Source organism: Pygocentrus nattereri, chromosome 25, assembly GCF_015220715.1.
Source record: "Pygocentrus nattereri isolate fPygNat1 chromosome 25, fPygNat1.pri, whole genome shotgun sequence".
Classification (NCBI taxonomy): Eukaryota; Metazoa; Chordata; class Actinopteri; order Characiformes; family Serrasalmidae; genus Pygocentrus; species Pygocentrus nattereri.
Window position 1 is genome coordinate 21341422 of NC_051235.1, and position 20274 is coordinate 21361695.

Here is a 20274-nt window from a genome sequence, read left to right on the forward strand (position 1 = left end):
TCCATAATGTTTAATATGATGTTGGCCCACCCTTTGCAGCTGTACTAGCTTCAAATATTCTAGGAAGGCTTTCCACAAGGGTTAGGAGTGTGTTTATGGGAATTTCTGACCATTGACCAAATCCTAAAAAACAACCCCACATCATAATCCCCCCTCCACCAAACTTTACACTTGGTACAATACAGTCAGACACGTACCATTCTCCTGGCAAGTGCCAAACCCAGAGTCATCCATCGGATTGCCAGATGGAGAAGTGTGATTAGTCACTCCAGAGAACATGTCTCCACTGCTCTAGAGTCCAGTGGCAGAGCTTTACACCACTGCATTCACCGCTTTGCATTGCGCTTGGTGATCTAAGGCTTGGATGTGGCTGCTCAGCCATGGAAAACCATTCCTGAAGCTCTCCATGCAGAGTCAATCGCTACAGACCTCCAAACCCCGCGCGGTCATTTCACGTGGCCTACCACTTGGTGGCCAAGTAGCTGTCATTCCCAATCGCTTCCATTTCAAGCTCCTGAGAGCGACCCATTCTTTCATAAACGTTTGTATAAGTTTGCATACCTAGGTGCTTGGTTTTATACACCTGTGGCCATGGCTAGTGATTGGAACACCTGAATTCACTGATTTGGATGGGTGAGTCAATACTTTGAGAAATATAATGTATTTAATCAATGTGGTCCTTGAGGACCTGCAGTGAATTTTGAATTTCCTCTTACTCCAAATGTAGTAGATCAGCCAAGACATTCTTATTTGAAAGTTTGCTTCTTTAGTTTTGCATTGCAGCTATGAGGCTAATGTCATTAAGGCGCCAAACCACATAAGCAAGTATATTTGAGATTGCTTAACAACTTGATGCAGTTTGAGGTACATGTGTGATGATTTAGCCATGCAGTTTTTCCATTAGTTTAAGTTCCTTTAGATTCATAGCTCCATTACAAAACTAAGGAAGCAAACTTCAGACACCAAATGTGTCTTAGCTGATCAACCTCATTTAGGCAATGGAGAAAATGGAGCAAATTAAATTTTTCACCAAGGCATGATTTCAGGAAGTTTGAGAACATTGGCTAGATGTTCTTGGCTTCTTGGCATGAATAGCAGAAATCTTGTACCTTCATGTGTTTATTATTAAGAGCCAGAGACATTTTAGTCTAAAGTAGGCACTTTTATTAGAATGACTAATTCATAAAACAAAACAAAAAAAACAAAACAAAACAAAAAAAGAAAAAAGAAAAAAATGAAGCCTACATAGCATGAAAAACAACAAACTACATTTAGATCAATAAAGCAGAAATGATTTACAGTTATTAAGCTATGACATTTTATCCCAATTGAGAACCAAAGCCTCGTTTATGTTCATATTAACAGTTAATAGAAATCAGTAGCCGTTTCTGCAATAAGTTATTATTGGTGTAGCCAAAGTAGCGTTAGCTCAGTGAATATATACTACTTTATTCAGTATTATGATGCTATGTTAATGTCAGTGATTAGGCTAAACAGCTAAAAGGGCATCAAGTTACTGCTAAATGCACTTTACTAGTGTAGATGTGGAAAGACTGATACATTAATAAAATGAAAATATGAAAATCTAAAATGTTCTGTACCTTGAAAAGGTAATTGTGCCATTCTAGTCCAGTCCTGCTGAATAGTATTACCATAAAACATGGCGATAATTAATTAAAGTAGTACAAAGCTATGATAAAAATATCAGATTTTGGAAGCACCAAAGAAAATCTCAAATGCGTCACATCTCCTACACAGAGCATAAACCACAAAGAGCTAAATTTTGTCATCAAAACTTGGCCAGCCAAGTCACACCACAAGAGGGCAGTATTATCCAGGTTATACAGAAGGCTTGGGGCTGGAAAAGGGAGCAGCATCTCTGATTGCTCAGGGGCAGTCTTTCCCCATTTCATCCAGAGCCATTGACATTCACAGACTCAAATCCAGCTTTCATTTTTTATGATGCCTCGACTGCCATCGGTGGCTATCACTGTTGCTAAGATGCTAGATAAAGCACCTAAGGCCAGCTCAAGTCATGTAAATTTAACCATGCTGCTTTTGTGATGTGTTGTTTGGACCTTAGTAAACGACTGTTTGTTCCCAGTACCCATTACAACAGAGGTAGGAGACCTGCTCCCTGACTGCAGATTATAGCAAAGACTAAGTGTCTAAAATAAGTAGCTATATAGAGACAAGGAGAGGCCAGGCCTGGGAAATATGGACATCATCTGTTTTTATGCTCTAGGATATTCCATTGAGAAAAATAGGATATAAATGAGACGCCATTACTTGGTGAACAACATAAAACCTGGCATAACACAGCATAAACCTCTGAGGCTAGCACTCAGTCTACACTGACGGCCTACAGCACAAATTACTTCTCTTAGCCACATATTACGCCACTCTGGAGTACAATTGCCAGCCAAACGTTATATGTGTTAACATTCAGAGCTAAACTACTCCTCCACTGCTCATTTTTAGGTGTAAAGTAGGCCTAATAACAGCCTCTCTTAGAAACAATTCTGCAGCTGCTGTTGCCAATGCTCCTTATCACTACAAAGCCATAAAAGGTTTTGATTCTACTGAAGCACAGACCCACAGAGGGGAGGACACTTCTAATTCCACGAATGCGTTCTGACTGAACGAGGGCATGGCTTTGTCTTATTGTAAACCTACAGAGGAAGGGTGGATTTGAGCCAGTAGTGCCTTTAGGCTGGGTTTTAGCACACAAACTGCTGCCTCATTCGGATAATCTGTAGCAAGGCTGCTTGGACGTCTTCATCCATGTGACCCTGCAGAATGGATACAAACAGGCAGTCAGACAGTCTGAGGGAATTCACTTTCAGGTGCTTTTTAAGTTTGCCCCTCATACAAGGCTACCTCTGATTTTAACAACCATGTTGATTTGCTTAAAAAAAACTAAACAAAAAGTTTTTTGGAGTAACGGAATGGAAGAACACATTTAGTTCCCTAATGTATTTTTCAGTGGTTCTTTGACAGAACACGTTTTTAACCTAATCTCTAGCAGCCATATCTGTGGCATACAACCAATAATCACAGCTAAATAGTGCTAGAATGCAAAACCTGTTGACTCAGGACAACAAAAAAGAAAACATTTTTAATCAGCAGGTTTTCAGTTATGCTAATCACAGGGAAAAATCTCTAAATAACAGTCAATGGTAATCAGTGCTACACACTTAAAAATAAGGGTATTAGAGAGGATTCTACACAACAGAAGAACCACTTATGGCTGTGAAACGCAAATAGAAATGGGAAGCAACGATTTGTAAATGCACTTTTACCTCAACATCAAAGAAACTGTACAAAGACATTTCATGTTTTACCTTATCTTCATGTTTTGTTTTGTTTTTTTTTTTTTATCCAATTTTCTCCACAATTTAGTCATCTCCAATTCCACGTGCTAGTTAGGACTCCCCTAATCACACGATAGGCCAACGCTTAGACAGCTGTGCCACTTGGGAGCCATCCAAAAGTGAGTTATGAGAAATTGCAAGGTATTTCACTTTCTACATTGTATACTATCTTTAGAAGATTTAGGGAATCTGGAGAAATCTCTCCATGAAAAAGGCAAGGCCGAAAACCACCACTGAATACCCGTTAACTTCGGTCCCTCAGACTGCTCTACATGCTACAAGCATTCCTCTGTGATTTCATCACATGGGCACAGGAATACCTTGACAAACCGCCATCAATAAACACTGCGTGTCACAAAATCCAGCCATTGGCTTCTCTGGGCTAGAGCTCTTCTGAGATGCATTGACATACAAATGAAATGTGTACTGTGATCTGATGAATTAACCTTTCAGACTGTTTAAAGAAACAAAGGGGCCATTAAGAGTAGCTTAAAAGCCAGGGTTTGTGACAGTATGGGGATGGATGCCCATGGCAGAGGGAATATCTGTGGCAGCACAATTAACGCTGAAAGATATGTACACATTGTGCAGCAACATATGCTGCTTTCTAGAGTTTTTTGTTTTCTTCCAGGGACATCCATGCTTATTTCAACATAACACCATATTCTACACATCACATATCAAATATGGCATTTCAACTTGCCATATTCTACATATCGCTGCTGTTGAAAGAAAACCTTTTATCTCCATTTTTCAGTTTTTGACATAATTTGAAATTGTCTGTTGTTCTTTACGTTGTGTGCAAATTACATGATGAACGGACCAAAAGAAACGGCCCAAAACGATGTGGAAAAAAGTCTGGTTCCACTGACTTACGTTAAAAGTAAAGTAGGTTTTTTTCCTTTTCCTGTAAAGTTACCATTTTGGACAAGCTTTTCTTCAGACAACAGTGATATGTTACAACAGCATGGCAGAGTAATTGAAGTGTGCTAGAGTGGCCTGCCTGCAAGGCAGACCCGTCTCCCACTGAAAACGTATGGCATATTATGAAAATCAAAATATGATAATGAAGTCCTGCATGGTTGTGAAGCTAAAGATTTGTACAATGGAAAAATGTCAAAAAGACAAAGAACAACTTGAAAAACTTGATCAATAGGTGTCTTCAGTCCCAAGACAATTAAGTGTTGTTAAAAGTAAAGGTGATGTAAGATATGCTCTTGTACAAAGTTGCATTTTTAATTTTTATTTTTTTTTGCAGACATATTTGGAATGAACACAAACAAAAAAAAAAAAATCAATAAAAAAAACTTCTAATGCAAAATATCAAATATTTTTTCATATTTTTTCAGTTTAAGTCAGTTTTATATTGAATTTAATACTATTCACTGCTTTCGGTTTTTATTAGCATTTCACATACTGTCCCACCCTTTTTTGAAATTGTGATTTGCATATGAGATGTATGTGAAGATAATGTAAGGGTTCTAGGAAGAAAAGCTGAGTGATATATAACAGGTTTTCACACTCATATCTCTTTTTCAAACTTTTTGGTTCTTTAGGTAACAAAAAGGAGTTGTTCTACGGCATCGCTCAAAGAACTCTTTGAGGGCCTTTTTTAACACAAGAGTGTAGACTACAAATGTGCTTGCTACAGATATTGACAGGTTTTTCAGAGTACTAAAAGTGATCAGAGTATCTCAGAAAGTGACCTAACAGCAAAAGAACATGGCAGCATAATACATGTTCATTATATTTTACCATTGTGTTTTTAACATCCATCCATACAAAATCCATCTCAATTAAAAAGGTTTTCACATACATGGGACAAACTCAGCAACATCCATATCTAAATTCAAAAAAGTTTGGAAATGCATGAAAACTGTTACCAATGTAGCATGAAAGATACACACACACACACACACACACACACACACACACACACACACACACACACACACAATTACCTGTGCAGCACTCAGAAGATGAGTTCGATAAATTGAAACCACCTCTCTATGTTGCCTCTCAGCATCCTATAACAGTAAGAATAAAATAAGACAGTCAGGGTACTTAATGAACTCCATTATGAGTAGACAGCTCACTGCTGTGTACACGTCTGTGCCTCACTCATAATGAAAGCAATGGCTGCAGCTGTTCCAGCCTGTGTGAATGTGTGAGACAGAAAGAAAAAGAATGTGAGTCAGAGAGTGTGAGTATGTTTGTGTGAACTTTATTATCCTCATGTCTGAGGATCTGAGCACAGCAGGAGGCCAATTTTCTTCTTCTTTCACTCTATACATTAGTTCATCGAGCTGCATTTGCACTAGCAATTCTACATAGCATGAAAAAAACAAACCTGATAACCATAGAGAATAGAGATTTTCCATACTGTATATTTAAAATAAGTTTAATGTTGTGTGTAAACAATGTTTCAAAACATACTATTCACCTTCAAACATACCATCCAACTTCACATCACACTGTAAACTAAACTGTACATAAGTACATAGTGTTAACATAAATTATGTAAGTGTATAAATTATGTTAATATAAAGTCATTGTATGCATAAACACAAGTAATATGTGGTTGAAATGTAGTTGTGCTATGACAATTTTTAAACTTTATTGTAAAGTACCCATATAAAGGAAATATAATAATAATTCGTAAACATGTAGGTAAATATTGTTCAAGAAGAAACCCCTCAGGGCAACATCCTGCATAAAGTAAAATCATAAAGGCATAAACTGATTGAGACCTCAACTTTATTTTAAAATATATATTTTAGTGATGTACTTATTATTAACCATTTTATTTTCAAAATTGACTAAGAGAAAAAAGACTAGAAATAATATGTCTGCAATATAAATGTTTTAAAAATGATTCTTCCTGGCATGAAATAATAGTTTTACAAAGCCCACAATAACAGAAAACTGATGTTTTTTAAATATATTTGATGTGTGTGTAAACAATATTTTTTAAACATACTATTCACCCCCCAGTTCAGACAGCTCATATACAGAAACTTTTTTTTTTTTAACTTTGAATTCTTTGCTGATGTGACACCACAAAAAATCACTTATTAGCCTACACCAGCCCATTCATACTGAAGGTACAGGTACTGTTTCAGATGGGTTATTTTTTAAAGGGGACATAAGACAGGGCAGCCAATCAGCGCAGGGGTCATTTAATCTTAAAAAGCTCAGTAAAATCCTGTTTAATTCTACGATTACTGAGGTTGGAAAATGGTCATGTAAGAATAACACCACTCAAATATTGTAAGAGGATGTCAGGGGGAAAATATGTACAGGAAATATTAAGATACGAGTATTTTAACATCCATCCATACAACATCCCTCTTTATTAAAAATGCTTTTACATATGGCCCAAACTCAGCAACATACACATCCAAATAAAAAAAAAAAGTTTAGAAACTCAATAAGTGGAGCTGTTTTTTTGTCAAATCCAGCTTCTGGTGTTTTCCTGCCCCAGTTTCACACGGGTGACTCATTCAGACACAAAATATATGACTTGAATGCCAGAGGGCTTTCAATGTAAAGGTTATACAGCATTATAATCTGTCTGGCTAACATTTTAATGAAGATTAAATGTTCAGCTTGTACATTATTGGTATCCAAGGACAAAGCCAAAGTCCAACTTGTATCGACTGATATGGTTATTTCCTCATTCTTTTACAGTGTAATCAATCACACCACTTTAAGGTCGATACTCATATATTTCACTGTGAAGGCTGGGTCACTCAGTTTGATGTGACAGAGTATTTGAAGGCTGAGGCAGGCATATTACAAGCATTTAGTAGGGAGATCTACTCACAGCCAGCTGCTGCTGGAGGCTCTTGACCTGCGCCTGGAGTGTGTCAATGTGTTGTGTGTGTCGCTTGTTGGGCGTGTTGCCAGTGTAGGCCAGCTGGGACAGGCCATTCAGAGCCTGCTTTAGTCTCTCCACGTCCGCCAACAGCTCTGTGATCTGACAGAGACATGCATAGTTAAAACATACATGCCGCATTCTAAGAACATGCTCAGTTTGTTGCACACACTGGATTATGAAAATCTGCAACCAGGACACTTTCTATATTTCAAAAAGCTTAGAAGATAAACTTCAAAATATGTCAACAAGCTTCTTTCAGTAAAATAATTACGTATATTTCTTGAACACCCCTGGATTTAATAAGAAATCTAGCACGGTACAGTAAAAAAGGAAAAACAAACATCCACCTTAAATCAACAGCCCTCGGAAGAAGCACTGTGCCATCCTGGATATGCTTAAAGAAAGAGTTTTGTGGAACATCAAATTTACACATTGTCCACATACCCAGATGTAGTTGCCCAGGTAAGATATGTCTGGTGTCCAAACTGTGTCTCTTTAGTTTAGCCCTGGAGCTACAAGGCTAGTGTTGCTAACAAACACTAGAAGCCAACAGTCACCCAAATCTTTTTTTGTAAATTCATCCCACAAATTCTCTGAACTCACTCAAACCACATTTTGAGTGGTTCAACTTTAAAAATGTGTGAAGTGGCTGCTGGCAGCATCATGCTACACTGTGAAGTTTTGTTCATTTTTATTGTTCACAGTAAGTCATTTTGTGCTCTAAACCACATCAAAAAGTCGGTGTGGCTTACCTGGATGTGGTGTAAGCAGGTTGAGAAAGCTTTGGGGATGTATTTAGAGAAAACATTTATCGTCTAGTGTTTGTTAGCAATGCTTGCCTTATAGCCGCATCGCTAAACTAAAGAAATACAGTTTGCACACCAAACATACCTTGGCTGATCAACTACATCTAAGGTAAGTGGAAAACTGTGGATATTAGATTGTTTACATATTACTTGCAACAAAAACATTCAGCAGGCTCATGAACTATGCCTACTTCTTCATGGGGTTGAAACCAGAAATGCACTGCGTCCTCTACTGGCAGCTAAATAGCTTTACAGCATTAAAATTACAATGACTGAAAAGAATAAATGTGTGAAATTACCAAAACGGCTTGATTTATTTAAGACTGCAGAATGAAGTGATTTAGTAGTGTGATAAAACAGCGGCTACTTCAGCAATATTATATTATAACAGTATTCAAGAAGGATTTACTGTGTTTTGAACTTTTGCGCCGTGGTTAGTAGTATAAAGCAAAAGCATATGGCCATGTGCAATCAATCAATCCTGGTTATTTTCTACTTTTGAAGTCATCACATTGATAATTTTTGAGTATTTAACAGCAAATTAAGCATTTATGTTGACAAAATATTTCACTCACTTCTACAAGACTTGAATTCAATCACATATACATGCAAAACGATGAAACTGGTGAAAATTAAAACCACCTGTAAAGTTTTTACACAACCACTTTGCAATCAGATTAGATCATATACAACTTTGATGAATATGAGCCAATATCACTGTGCCCCATAGCCTATGAGCAAACTTTTAGGCTTTATCTTTATTTTTTTAGCATTTATATTAGCACATCAGATACAGTATACTTTTGCAAACTATATCTGTTGTACAATAACGCATGTTTCTAGTTTATGTGTCTTTATAAATGAAGGAAAAAAAAACCCTACATTTCAAATGCATATTGCTTGTGTCTGATAACAGCTCTCACTAAATACTATTACAAATAGCACAATTTTATTTTCAAATAAACGAAATGTGATCTTGACTCATATTATATATCTGAAAGTGTCAAATGTACCTTATGTTACAAAAGACATGAACAATGACAGACTACACATTATAATCACTAATATGCATTTGATCATGTATTCCGTATTCAAATAATCCATTGATCTATGCTGGAGCAAATTCTGCAGTGCCCAGTCTTACTATATAACAAAGTACAGTGGCATAAAAACCAAAGGCAATGGTGAAATACTGTCTCTTTGAAGAGACTGAATAAAGCACTCCACCACTTCAGAAGTTACAATCCCTGCCAGTTGATGTAAGTGGGGCATGATGTTCATAATATGCACTAGAGGGACTCAAAAGATATCTTGTCAAAGACCAACTGTCGTAGCAGGACCATGAGGGTGCATAAATATTACCTGCACATCTTGTTCCTTCTCTGATGTTCTATTTTCTTCTCTGATCTTGCAAGACAGATTTATACTACTTTTTGTAATGGTACACTATGTAATACATCTGTAATTTATTTTGTCTTTTGTAAAATGAGGCGTATGACACTAATACGTCTTCTCATGAAAAACGTCCTGTCATATTCAAACTAAAATGTATAAATTATGTTAATACAAATATTAATGTAATTTGTTTATGGTTGACATGCCCATACAATGGAAATGTCAAATTTTAAAAGAATTCGTTAGCATGCATGTATACACTGCTCAAATTTTCCAATGTAAGGTAACTTGGGAGAAGAAACCCCTCAGGGCAGTATGTTGTGTGAAGTGGAATCATAAAGACATTAAAGACATAAATTGACTGAGGCCTCAATTTCATTTTAAAATATATCATTTTTGTGGTGTACCCTGATTATTAACCCTCTTTATTTGCAAAAATGCAAAGACTAGGTTAGAAAAGACAGTTCTTCAACACTGAAAATGGTTCTGCACATAATCATGGACACAAACAACCTTTTGCATGATTCCAGGGTTTTTTGCGTGATGAAAGGGTTCTTCAGATAGATGTAGAATGTGCTAGAACCTTTTTGAAATTGGTTCTATAAGGCACCAAAAATGGTTCTTCTGTTTTTATGATGTTAGGCCTGACAAAACTGAAGAACCCTTTTTGATGCTATATGGAACCCCTTTCAAAAAGGGTCTATCACCTTTAATCATGGTGTTCATTGAATGCTGATTGTTCTATATAGAACCATTTTCTTAGAACCAAAGACCCTTAAAGAACCATGACAAATCACATTTTTACATAACATTTAGTTGTTTTTTTGGTCGTAACCATCATTGACCACTCCTTTTTCTGTTTCCAATTCAATATTATCCCACCTTTTTGTGATGAAGCAATAATGGTGCCAATATTATGTTTTACAGTGTGTGGTAGAGGACTTCGAACAGGGTTTTTCCATCATCGTATAACTGGGTGAAAGGTGACCATTTGGGAACCTTCAAGGCCCTTAGCCTTACTGAGAACGACTCTTGCTGATGTCATTAAGACACTGCCTTATCCGAATTTCACCAATGACACTGTGTTCAGTTTTTGTTTCTGAGGCCATCTAGTTTGCACAACTGCCGTTTTAATTTGTAACAATGAATCTGCAATTGAGTACATAGATTGTCTATTTTACATATAATCTACATAAAAGTATAACTGTTTTGACAAAACCGCTTTGGCTGATTTTCTTTGAGCTTTTGACTTAGTTAAGCCTTTGTGTGTGAGGTTATATTTTGTGTGAACATGATGACCTGCTGAGATTACTTTTCTCTATTTTAATCCATTTTTAATGTGATGTTTACTTTTTTTATGATTCTGTAATCCTAAAAAACATTTTGCTTATTCAATTATTTTCCTTTCAAAATTCAATATGCAGTCTTCTTTTAGCTTTTTCTAAAGTTTTCTTGCTATCATGCTGTGGCAAAATACCCAACGGTAAGGTCACAAAAACCCACACATTCATATGTGTCTGCCTATTCAGAAGGCTGGCCTTCCCATTCACTTCAAAGTTATAAGGAGTGTTTCAGTCCAGATGGCTATTTGAATAAGGCTTTAAAAGCAAAAATTACAGCAATGGCCAGTTTTAAAGCCTCTTAGAAACTAATAAATACAAGCCTACATTTTTTTGTTCATACTGGCTCTATGGCAGAATGATTATTTCCTGAAGGTATTTAGCAAATCTGCAATGGACACTCGGGAGACCTCTGGTGATTTCACATGAATTTCCACACTGTAATACTCACCCTTTTGTCTTTGGCCTCGGTCTGCTCCGAGGAGGCCTGAATCCTCTTCTGCAAGTCTCCGATGGTACTGAGGGAGTCATCGTATCTCTCCTTCAACTCTCGGATCTCCTTCTCGATGGAGGTGCTTTTCGCCTGGAGGCTCTCCGTCTCTATCCGTGCCTTGCTCTCTCCCTCTCTGGCTCGAGTTAGCTCCTTATACAGCTCCTCACATTGATCTTCCAGGCCCAAGAGCCGATCACTGAGCTCAGCCACCTCCTCCTCCTGTCTCTGCTTCTCTGCCTGAAGCTCAGCCACCTGACCTTCATGGCTGCGAAGGTCATCCAAGGCATGTGTTGCTCTGAGCAGCTCTGTTTGCAGGGTGGCAACGTCCTCAGCCCTCTGGGCGCTGGTCTCCTCCTCCTCTCTCAGGGCCAGTCGGAGCTCAGTCACCTCCCTCTCCAAGGTTTCTCTTGCTACACCATCATTACTGCGGCTCTGCAGATCTCTCTCCAACTCTCGGACATGCTGAACTTCCAGATTGTAGGCCTCTCTGAGCCGTTCACATTCAGCCTGTGCCTCCTGCAAGCTGGATCCCAGCGAGTGCTGCAAGGCCTCAAACTGTTCCAGCGGAACAAACTCGCTCTCCAGACGCCGTTGAAGGCTCTGGATTTCAGCAGTGCACAGCGCATTCTGTTCTTCCAGCTCGGCTCTCTGCACGGTCACTTCCATGTATTGCTGCTCCAGCTCCACCAGCTTTAGACTCAAATTCTCCACCTGGCCTTTATAGTCATCCTCCACCTCCCTATATTTCTCACTGGACACAAAGTTAGTCTCCAGTTTCTGCTGCACAGAAGACATCTCTAATTTCATAGCCTCCTTCTCCTGTCTCTGACTTTCCATGTCAGCCTTCACATGATCATATTTCTCTTGTACTTTAGCTAGTTTCTCTCTCATGTCTTTCAAAGAGGCATTAAAAGTCTTTTCCTTTTCCTCTACGGTAGTGAGCGGGACAAACTTGGAATGAATCGCTTCCTGAATTGTGTCCAGCTCTGTGTTCTGATCTTCAATTTCTTTGTGAAGTTTTGAGTTCTCTTCTTGAGCAGACTGATATTTGGAGAAAGCTTCATCAGTTTTCTTACGTGCCTCAGCTAAAGCACTGTCTAACTTACTTGTCGCTGCCTCGTGTTCAACAAGGCTGACATAGTCCTTCTCTAATTTCTCCTGCACATTCTTAAACTCCTCTTTCAACTTAGCACATCCTTCTTTCACCTTCCTCAGCTCTTCCTCTCTGACTTCTCCATCTTTCTCCAACTTAGCAATTTCAGCCTTGGCCTTCTCCAACGCTTCACCCAACTCTGTCTGCACTTGCTCATGCACTTCCTTTTTAACAAACTCTTCCTCCACACTCTGTTTCAGTGATGTACTCTCAGATGACACAACCTCAAGCTCCTTCACTTTTTCCTGGAACTTCCTCTGGAGAGTCTCCAAGTTTTTTTCCAGCTCTGCGCTATGAGAAGACAGCGCAGCCACTTCGCTTTCATACCTTTCGCGGGGCATGTGAGTGCTTTTTAGGTTGTTTACATTCTCAGAGAGTGTGATCTTCTCCTCCTGGATTCTCTTTAGACGCATCTCTGTCTCCTCCAGCTGCTCTTTCAGCTCCTCCATGGCACATTCCAGGCCCTTTTTCACTTCTTCATGAGAGTCAACAGGAATGAAGTTAGTCTGGAGGTTTTGTGTGAGCTCCTGCAGCTCTTCCCGGAGAATTTCCTTCTCATCCTCACCCTCTTCCAGCTCACAGATCAGTGACTGGCACTTGGAGGTGACATCAGCCAGCTTCTTCTTCAGGATGGCACCCTGCTCCTCCAGGGTAGCCTTGACCCTCTCATGCTCCTGAAGCGGGACAGTATCCCGGCCACCTGCCTCCCTGTGGAGCTCTGCCACCTCCTCCAGCACACGGTCATAGTCGTCCCTCAGCTCGGCTAGCTGCCTCTCCTTTTCATCCACAGCATTGGTCAGAAGGTTCTTCATGTTGTCAAACTTCTCCCCAGGCACCATGGCTGCCAGACGGGCTTCTGCTTCTTTAACTTGAGCCTCCATTTCTAAAAGGGTTTCAGCCATCACCTCACGCTCTTCTTTCACTGCATTCAGCTCAGCTGTCATCTTCTCGACCTCTTGAGCCAAGACACCCTCGCTCTTCTTGTACTCTTCCAAGGCTTTCTCACTCTGCTTAAGGTGGTTCCTAACCCGGCCAACCTCAACTGACGCACCCTCGTATTTGGCCTTGACCTCGCCAAGCTGAGCTTTGAGGTCATCCACCATCTGGTTGCCGAGGTGTTCTTTCACAGCCACCACGTGGGCCTGCAGCTGCTTGACCTTGGCCTCAGAGTCCAGCATCCTCTTCTGCACGTCTCCCAGTGCCCCCTCCAGCTCCTTGATCTGCTGATCTGCTTCGTGCTTGGCCTCCTCACGGATTCTAGCCAGCTCCTCACACTCATACATCTTCCGTGTCAGTGCTGCCTGCAGGCGGCTTACCTCTTCCTGTGTGGCATCATGCTTTTTACGAGTGCAGATCAGCTCTTGCCGTAGAGTGTCCACCTCACTAGGAGTTCCAGACACAGGGTGAGAGAGCTCCAAAGGCCGGGACATGGAACGAGACTGAACCAAAGGCTGCAAAATCTGCGCAGAGATAAATTTCAAATGACACATTAGAAGTTTAAAGAGTTAGCAGCATGTCTCAATTAATTACATATAAAGCAGGGTTCAGCATTTTCCAATCTGATTGCTTATCAGCAGACTTAAGCCTTTTCCTTCACCTAATTATGCCAAATCTTGAAAGTCACCTTCACTAGGACAAGTCTGAACACAGATCTTATGTTCTCCAACTACATTTTCACTAGAAAAAAGCCTTCAGACATCTGACGTAGATGATTTCCAATTTCAAAAAGTTGATCCAAATTGAGAAAGTCCTCATAGAGATTAAAAACAATGAATCATAAAAACATTTCGCCCACTGCAGGTGACGGAATAAAACAAGATAGAAAGGTCTCCATCTCCCTTAAGCTTAATATTGCGGACACACTGTGTCTGCATACAGTGTACACGGTCACACACAGACAGGACAGCATTGAATTACTGAGCAGACCATGCTGGTCTACTGCTATGCTAATTATAATATTCCTATAGCAAAAATCTCTCCAAAGATGTGTTCATGTAATATAATTTGTAGGTTAAAAAAGTAAACAAACACAGATTATAAAATTAAAGTTACTGTGCGAATGACTTCACCTGAGCTGAATCCACACTGTGAGACTGCCTGACAAGGACATTTTCCTTTCCTGCACAGGAAAAAAAAAATCAATTACTTTTCTGACCAAAACTCAGTAGGCCTGTTAAACCATGTCACGTCTACACTCCATGTGACAAGCTCACCTTTAATCACAGACTGGCCTGAGTAATCTCCCTGCAAAGTAAAAACATGCAGATTTATTAATGAGACTCACAAACTTCATTGGATAAAGGTGTTTTGGGCATTTTGCCTCCATTTGCCCTGGCTGACCACTTACCAGATGGCTCCGAAGCTGAACCTTCACAGTTTCTGTAGCCCTGGCTCCGTCTTCTTTCTCTTTGGTGGAAAGCAGGAGTTTCAGTTGCTCTTTCTAAACAGCACAGAGAGATGTGAAAATAAGAGGAGTCTCAATTAACCATCTTTTTGTGATTGCTTTAAAATTATAATTCAGAGATGAGCTATTGAGAGTCTAGAAAACAGACAAATTACCTCTTTGTGAATGTCCTCCACCATCGATTTTTCCTGCAACAGGGATGAAATAAAGGGAACTGCAATTAGTAACTACAGTGCTGAACATGAGTCCCAGATATTATAGAGCTATTTTGACAGAGATTCATGCTAAGGGAACATTATTCTGCTATGTCAGGTAGGGGGCCTGAGGACAACCATCTATAATAACCCACTAAAGCACTTAACATAGGATTTTTTGTGTGCACCTGACTAAGCTGCTGTTGCAGCATGTTAACTTTGTCCAGCAGAGCCCTTTGCTCCTGATGATATTTCCTCAGGGTTTCTTGTTGGCTTTCATTCTGCTTCTCCAGGTCCTGGGAAAAGAAGAGCAAAATACACAGAAAGTTAGCCATGGAGTAAATCGTTGGATGAAATGTCCTTAAGAGACTTCAGCTGAATCACAGCCTTCAAATTTAGCCAGATTTGCATTGCAAGCCCCAAAAATCCAATAGGTAAATGAAAACTGTTCCACTTACGTGAATGATCTGATCCCTATTAAACGATGTCTCAGAGGCCGCATCCACAGACAGCTGCAGAGACAGGAAGGAAGAACATCAACAGCTCAGTGGGTGGAAATCTCTGCCAACAGTGACTTAATCACAAATCTTATAATGAGACTGAGGAATAACAAATACATTTTGCATCTAGATGTCACTATGGTGGAAAGCTATAATTGAGGCTGTGTTATTCTGTATTCCTGAGAGTCCTGAAAAAGGGGATATATGCTTCAGTTTTTTTCACCAGCACTAGAGGGCAGTAGTGCAGAACAATATATTGGGACACTGCAGTGCTTGATGCAGCAAATATCAGCTTCACTTTTTATTGCACAGTACCTGCTTTCAAACATAGACATTAAATCCAAACCAATCTGTATCACCAACAATAGTGTCAATAGTAAACCTGCTTACTTTAATAAGAAGCCATACTAAACCATAGCATTCCTATCTAATGCTATAAAACTGCAGAGGGAATAATAGCCAGAGCTGAAAAGTTCACACAGCTGTTTAAATCAGCAAACAATTACAGCAATAATTACACTACCTCCTATCACTAACCTCTCATTAAAATATTAGGAGAGGACATAAGCCAGCATAATCCATGCCCAGCTGTTCTAGCTAATTGTCCTTCTGCACAGCCTGCCTCAGGTGGTAGCATAATGAATGGGCAAAAGACAGCAGTATGTGCAAAGAATCTGCACTTATTTTCTCACAACAGGATACAATAAACATTCCAAAGACCTGCAGAACTGAGAAAGGACAGTCGGTAATTTAAAAGAATATAGATGTTAAATTCATCTTCTACTATTAATCAGCCAGGTGACGAACAGTGGTATTTTCTGGAGGAATGTCAAGTTGCAGTGTAAAGTGTATTGTAGTACCTGTCTCTTTTTCTGTTCCATCCTGGCTGCCTCTTTTGCTGTGAATACAGATGAAGCCAAATGTTAGTTATCATTTCACGGTTTCCTCCCCACAAAGGCACAAGTGTTAGACTGTATTCATGAGAATGCAGTTCAGCCAAGGCCAGGAGCCTCCGCAAAAAGAAAGTCTAGAGCCATGATTACACTTCTGCAGCAAGGCTGCACGGTCATAACAAGGGGTGTTTTTTTTTTTTTTTTTTTTTTTTTAAATAAGAGCTAAATACACCGACAGATGTGCAAACAAACCAATAAAGCACTGAAAACTTAATTAGCAGAACTCCTCACGAAGCGCTGACGATGCAGTCATTTGCATTCATTTACATGCAGCTATCCGACCAAGGTTAAAACCATTCCATGCAATCAGCATTGAGAGTTGGCATGTAGGATCTCTGTGAATATATTCTACTAATTTCAGTCTGGACAGTGCTGGTAAATGCATGGACATTTACAGAACACAGGGGATGAAAAAGATCTAGACTTCACAAGAGAGAAATTCAACTTGTAAATGCAGAACTGTCAACAACATTAAGATTTCTTCCAGTGCACTTCAGGAGCAGGGGATACATGCTGCTAGCTTTCATAGGACCTCTTTAATGTGTTTCTTCCCTTCCAGTCGGTGACAGGGCACTGATAAGGCTTTCCTCTACAAATGGAGTTGTACTGAAAGAGTTTCGTAAGCAAGACTTTCTCCTTCTTCTGGCTTTGATCTGTAGTTTCCTGTGTGCGTGACGCTTTCCTGCTGCTGCAGCTGAAACACCTCATAGGTGGGAGAAAGACAGGCCCTGCTGGATGGCTCCGATTTCCCAGAAGAGTCTGATCACCTGCTGCTTCACTGCCGCTGCAACACCATAACCCACTCTACAACCCGCTCCCTCCTTCCCTGATCACTCTTGAAACTTTCACGCTTTTCCTCTTCATCTTTCTCTCCTTCTCCCTCAGCAATATTTTATATTAGGGGTTTTAAAAATGTATCAGGGTGCTGTTAAACTTTGATCTAAAGGTTTGATGGTATCAGTTTTGGAATATTATAACCTACAGTTGCTTATATTATGTGTGTATATATTGCGCCAGGTTCAAACATCATTGTTATATACATACATACATACATACATACATACATACATACATACATACATACATACATACATACACACACACATACACCTCCCCGGTTTCTCAGCTGAACATATTGGAAAAAGCACAAATAACATTATGTTTATGTTTTATGTTAAATTTATCAAATAACCAATAATTGTGTGTTAGAAGTTTGACTTTACGTGGGTGCCCCCTCTAAGTATTCTGATAGCCACTCAAGTTTTTGTCCCATATCTAAAAATATTTAAAATGATATAAATGATAAATATTTTTATATTGTTTTATTGCAAACCATGCATGTGTGTATGAGGAAAATCAGCTTGCTGATTAACCTACAAGAAGGAAAATCTGTCCTTGTTGTGGAAATCTGCGCCAGAACTAGAAGCAGCAGAAAAATTGCTCAGTATAGTTCATGTGGCAAATTGAGCACAGTTTTGTCTCACAAGCTACACAGTAAGCATTGCTAAAACTTTCACTGTCTCTTGTGCAGTTACTTGATCTCATTCCCATACCAAATGTTCATTCCTCCTTGCACTTCCTTGCACATCTTTTCTCATATTAGGCATACAACATAACAATAAGATGTTTGCTAAGAGTCTTTTAAATGCCATAGTATGAAATAAACTGCACTGATAAACTGCTACTGGCTTTTTTAACCTGGTCTATAATCTAGATTCAATTCTCAGTAACTGGACTGTTCTGTCCACATCAGATTATACTGACCAGTTCAGCAAAGAGCAAGAAAGCATCAGTGTTGAACAAAAGCAGAAATTACCAGCCTGTTGTCTTTGCTCCTCTAAAGAATTAAAATAATGGCACACTTCATAAAGTCACTTAATATGACAAACCATTAGTTGAGCAAAAATCAAATCACATTCATATGAAACATTAATTTTAAATTTATATACTCACATGGCACAGATTAATTTGTTTTCTAATATTAGAGATAGTATTTCAGTGGCTGTGTACAGAGACATTTAAAAAAAACACAATATGGCTAAAACTATGTGGACACCCGTCCTAATTATTAACTTCAGATGTTTCAGCCAAACCCATTGCTAAAAAGAGGCTGAAATCAAAAGCACACAATCATGCAATCTCCATAGTCAAAACACTGGCACCAGAATGAGGAATACTGAAGAGCTCAGAGACTTTAAACATGGCACTGTCATAGGATGCCACCTTCGCCACGAGTCAGTTTGTGACATTTCTGTCTTGCTAAATCTGCCCCTGTCAACTGTAAGTGCTATTATTGTGAACAACAGCTCAACCACAAAGCACTAGACCACTCAAACTCTCAGAGCAGGGCTGCTGAGTGCTAAAGTGCATAGCGTCTGTCCTCTGCTGCATCACTCCCTACGGAGTTACAAACTGCCTCTGTGTCTGAAGCTTCACAAAATGGTTTCACATGCCTGCTGTACACAAGCCTATAATTAAAATGTGCAATGCCAGGTGTCGATACTAAACTCTGGAGCAGTGGAAATGTGTTCTCTGGAGTGTTGAATTACACTTTACTATATGAAAACAAGGACAAACAGACTAAAACAGGGCCATAGCTCTGTTAAACACAAACATGTGACTGATCTGATTAATACAAACATGTGACTGATCGGGTTATGGTGCAATGTCATACTGTGCAATTAACAGTTCATTTCAATGGGCCAGTGCAATTTATAACTGGAAAAATTCAAGTTTGATGGGTCATGTGCAATCGTCTTTTTTTGTTTACATTTTGCTGAGTGTAAATTTGTATAATATTTATTTTATCTTATTTTTCTCTTTCTACTTTTTTTTTTGCACTGAGAACAGGGGGTTTGTACTTCAATTTCGTTATGCAAGTGTACGAGTACAATGTGCAATGACAAAGTTCATTCATACGGTGCTAATAGTAAAAATGTACTGGAGGGAGGATAATGGTCTGGGGCTGTTTTTCAGGTTTTGGGTTTCAGTGGTTCCACTGAAGGGTAATGTTAATGTTTTGGCATATAAAGACATTTCAGGCAATTATATGCTTCCAACTTTGTGGTAAAAGTTTGAAGAAAGTCTTTCCCTGTTCCAGCATGACTGTGCCCCTGTTCACAGAGACATGGTTTGATGAGTTCACTTCAGTGGCCTGCACAAAGCTCTGACCTCAACCCAATTGAACACCTTAGAGATGAAATGGAAAGTCAATTGTGAGTCAGGCCTTCTTGTCCAACAGCAGTGCCTGATCTCAAATTGTGTGTTTTTTTATTTTTATTTAACTGAACACATTTCCACAGACACACTCCAAAGTGTGGTGGAAAGCCACTGCAGAACAGTGGAGGCTTCTATAGCCGCAAAGGGGCAGCCAAGCACATATTAATGGCCATAGTTTTGGAAAGGAATGTCCAACAATCTCACATGGGTGTGATGTATAAGTGTCCACATACTCTCGAGGACCGACCCCTCTGTACACCCCAAAGCCCATTTTGTCCAACCTTGGTATTGACAATTCAAGCAAATTTTGAACTATAAAGCACATGACTAGTATTCACAGTTTTGAGCAGTTGTACATATATAGAATCATGATCATTTTCATTATAAACCCTAAAGAATTTTTATTTCATTGCTGAATATGTTATGGTAATGACAATTCTTAAGGTTACACACTGATCTAACTGCTCACCACATGGCCATGAGGAACAGTGGTCTCAGTCATGAGGAACTGTACTAAAATGCAGGAGTGTGGCTAAAGGCTTCACTTATGAACTGAAACTAAA

At 39.3% G+C, this 20274-nt stretch overlaps 1 protein-coding gene across 2 annotated transcripts in view; it reads right to left on the bottom strand.

The window, feature by feature from the left end:
* Positions 1-1141: 1141 nt before the first annotated feature.
* The window catches only part of uacab (uveal autoantigen with coiled-coil domains and ankyrin repeats b), a 76756-nt gene continuing 57623 nt past the window's right edge, over positions 1142-20274 (bottom strand). For both annotated transcript variants that reach the window (XM_017703564.2, XM_037534588.1), the window contains exons 9-19: positions 16400-16437; positions 15498-15551; positions 15228-15335; positions 15001-15033; positions 14789-14881; positions 14655-14685; positions 14511-14560; positions 11247-13901; positions 7201-7353; positions 5336-5401; positions 1142-2792 (exon numbers count right to left, since the gene is read on the bottom strand). In XM_017703564.2, the coding sequence (XP_017559053.1) occupies positions 2721-2792; positions 5336-5401; positions 7201-7353; positions 11247-13901; positions 14511-14560; positions 14655-14685; positions 14789-14881; positions 15001-15033; positions 15228-15335; positions 15498-15551; positions 16400-16437 (3353 nt within the window). In that variant the 3' untranslated portion in view covers positions 1142-2720. The remainder of the gene's footprint in view (positions 2793-5335; positions 5402-7200; positions 7354-11246; positions 13902-14510; positions 14561-14654; positions 14686-14788; positions 14882-15000; positions 15034-15227; positions 15336-15497; positions 15552-16399; positions 16438-20274) is intronic.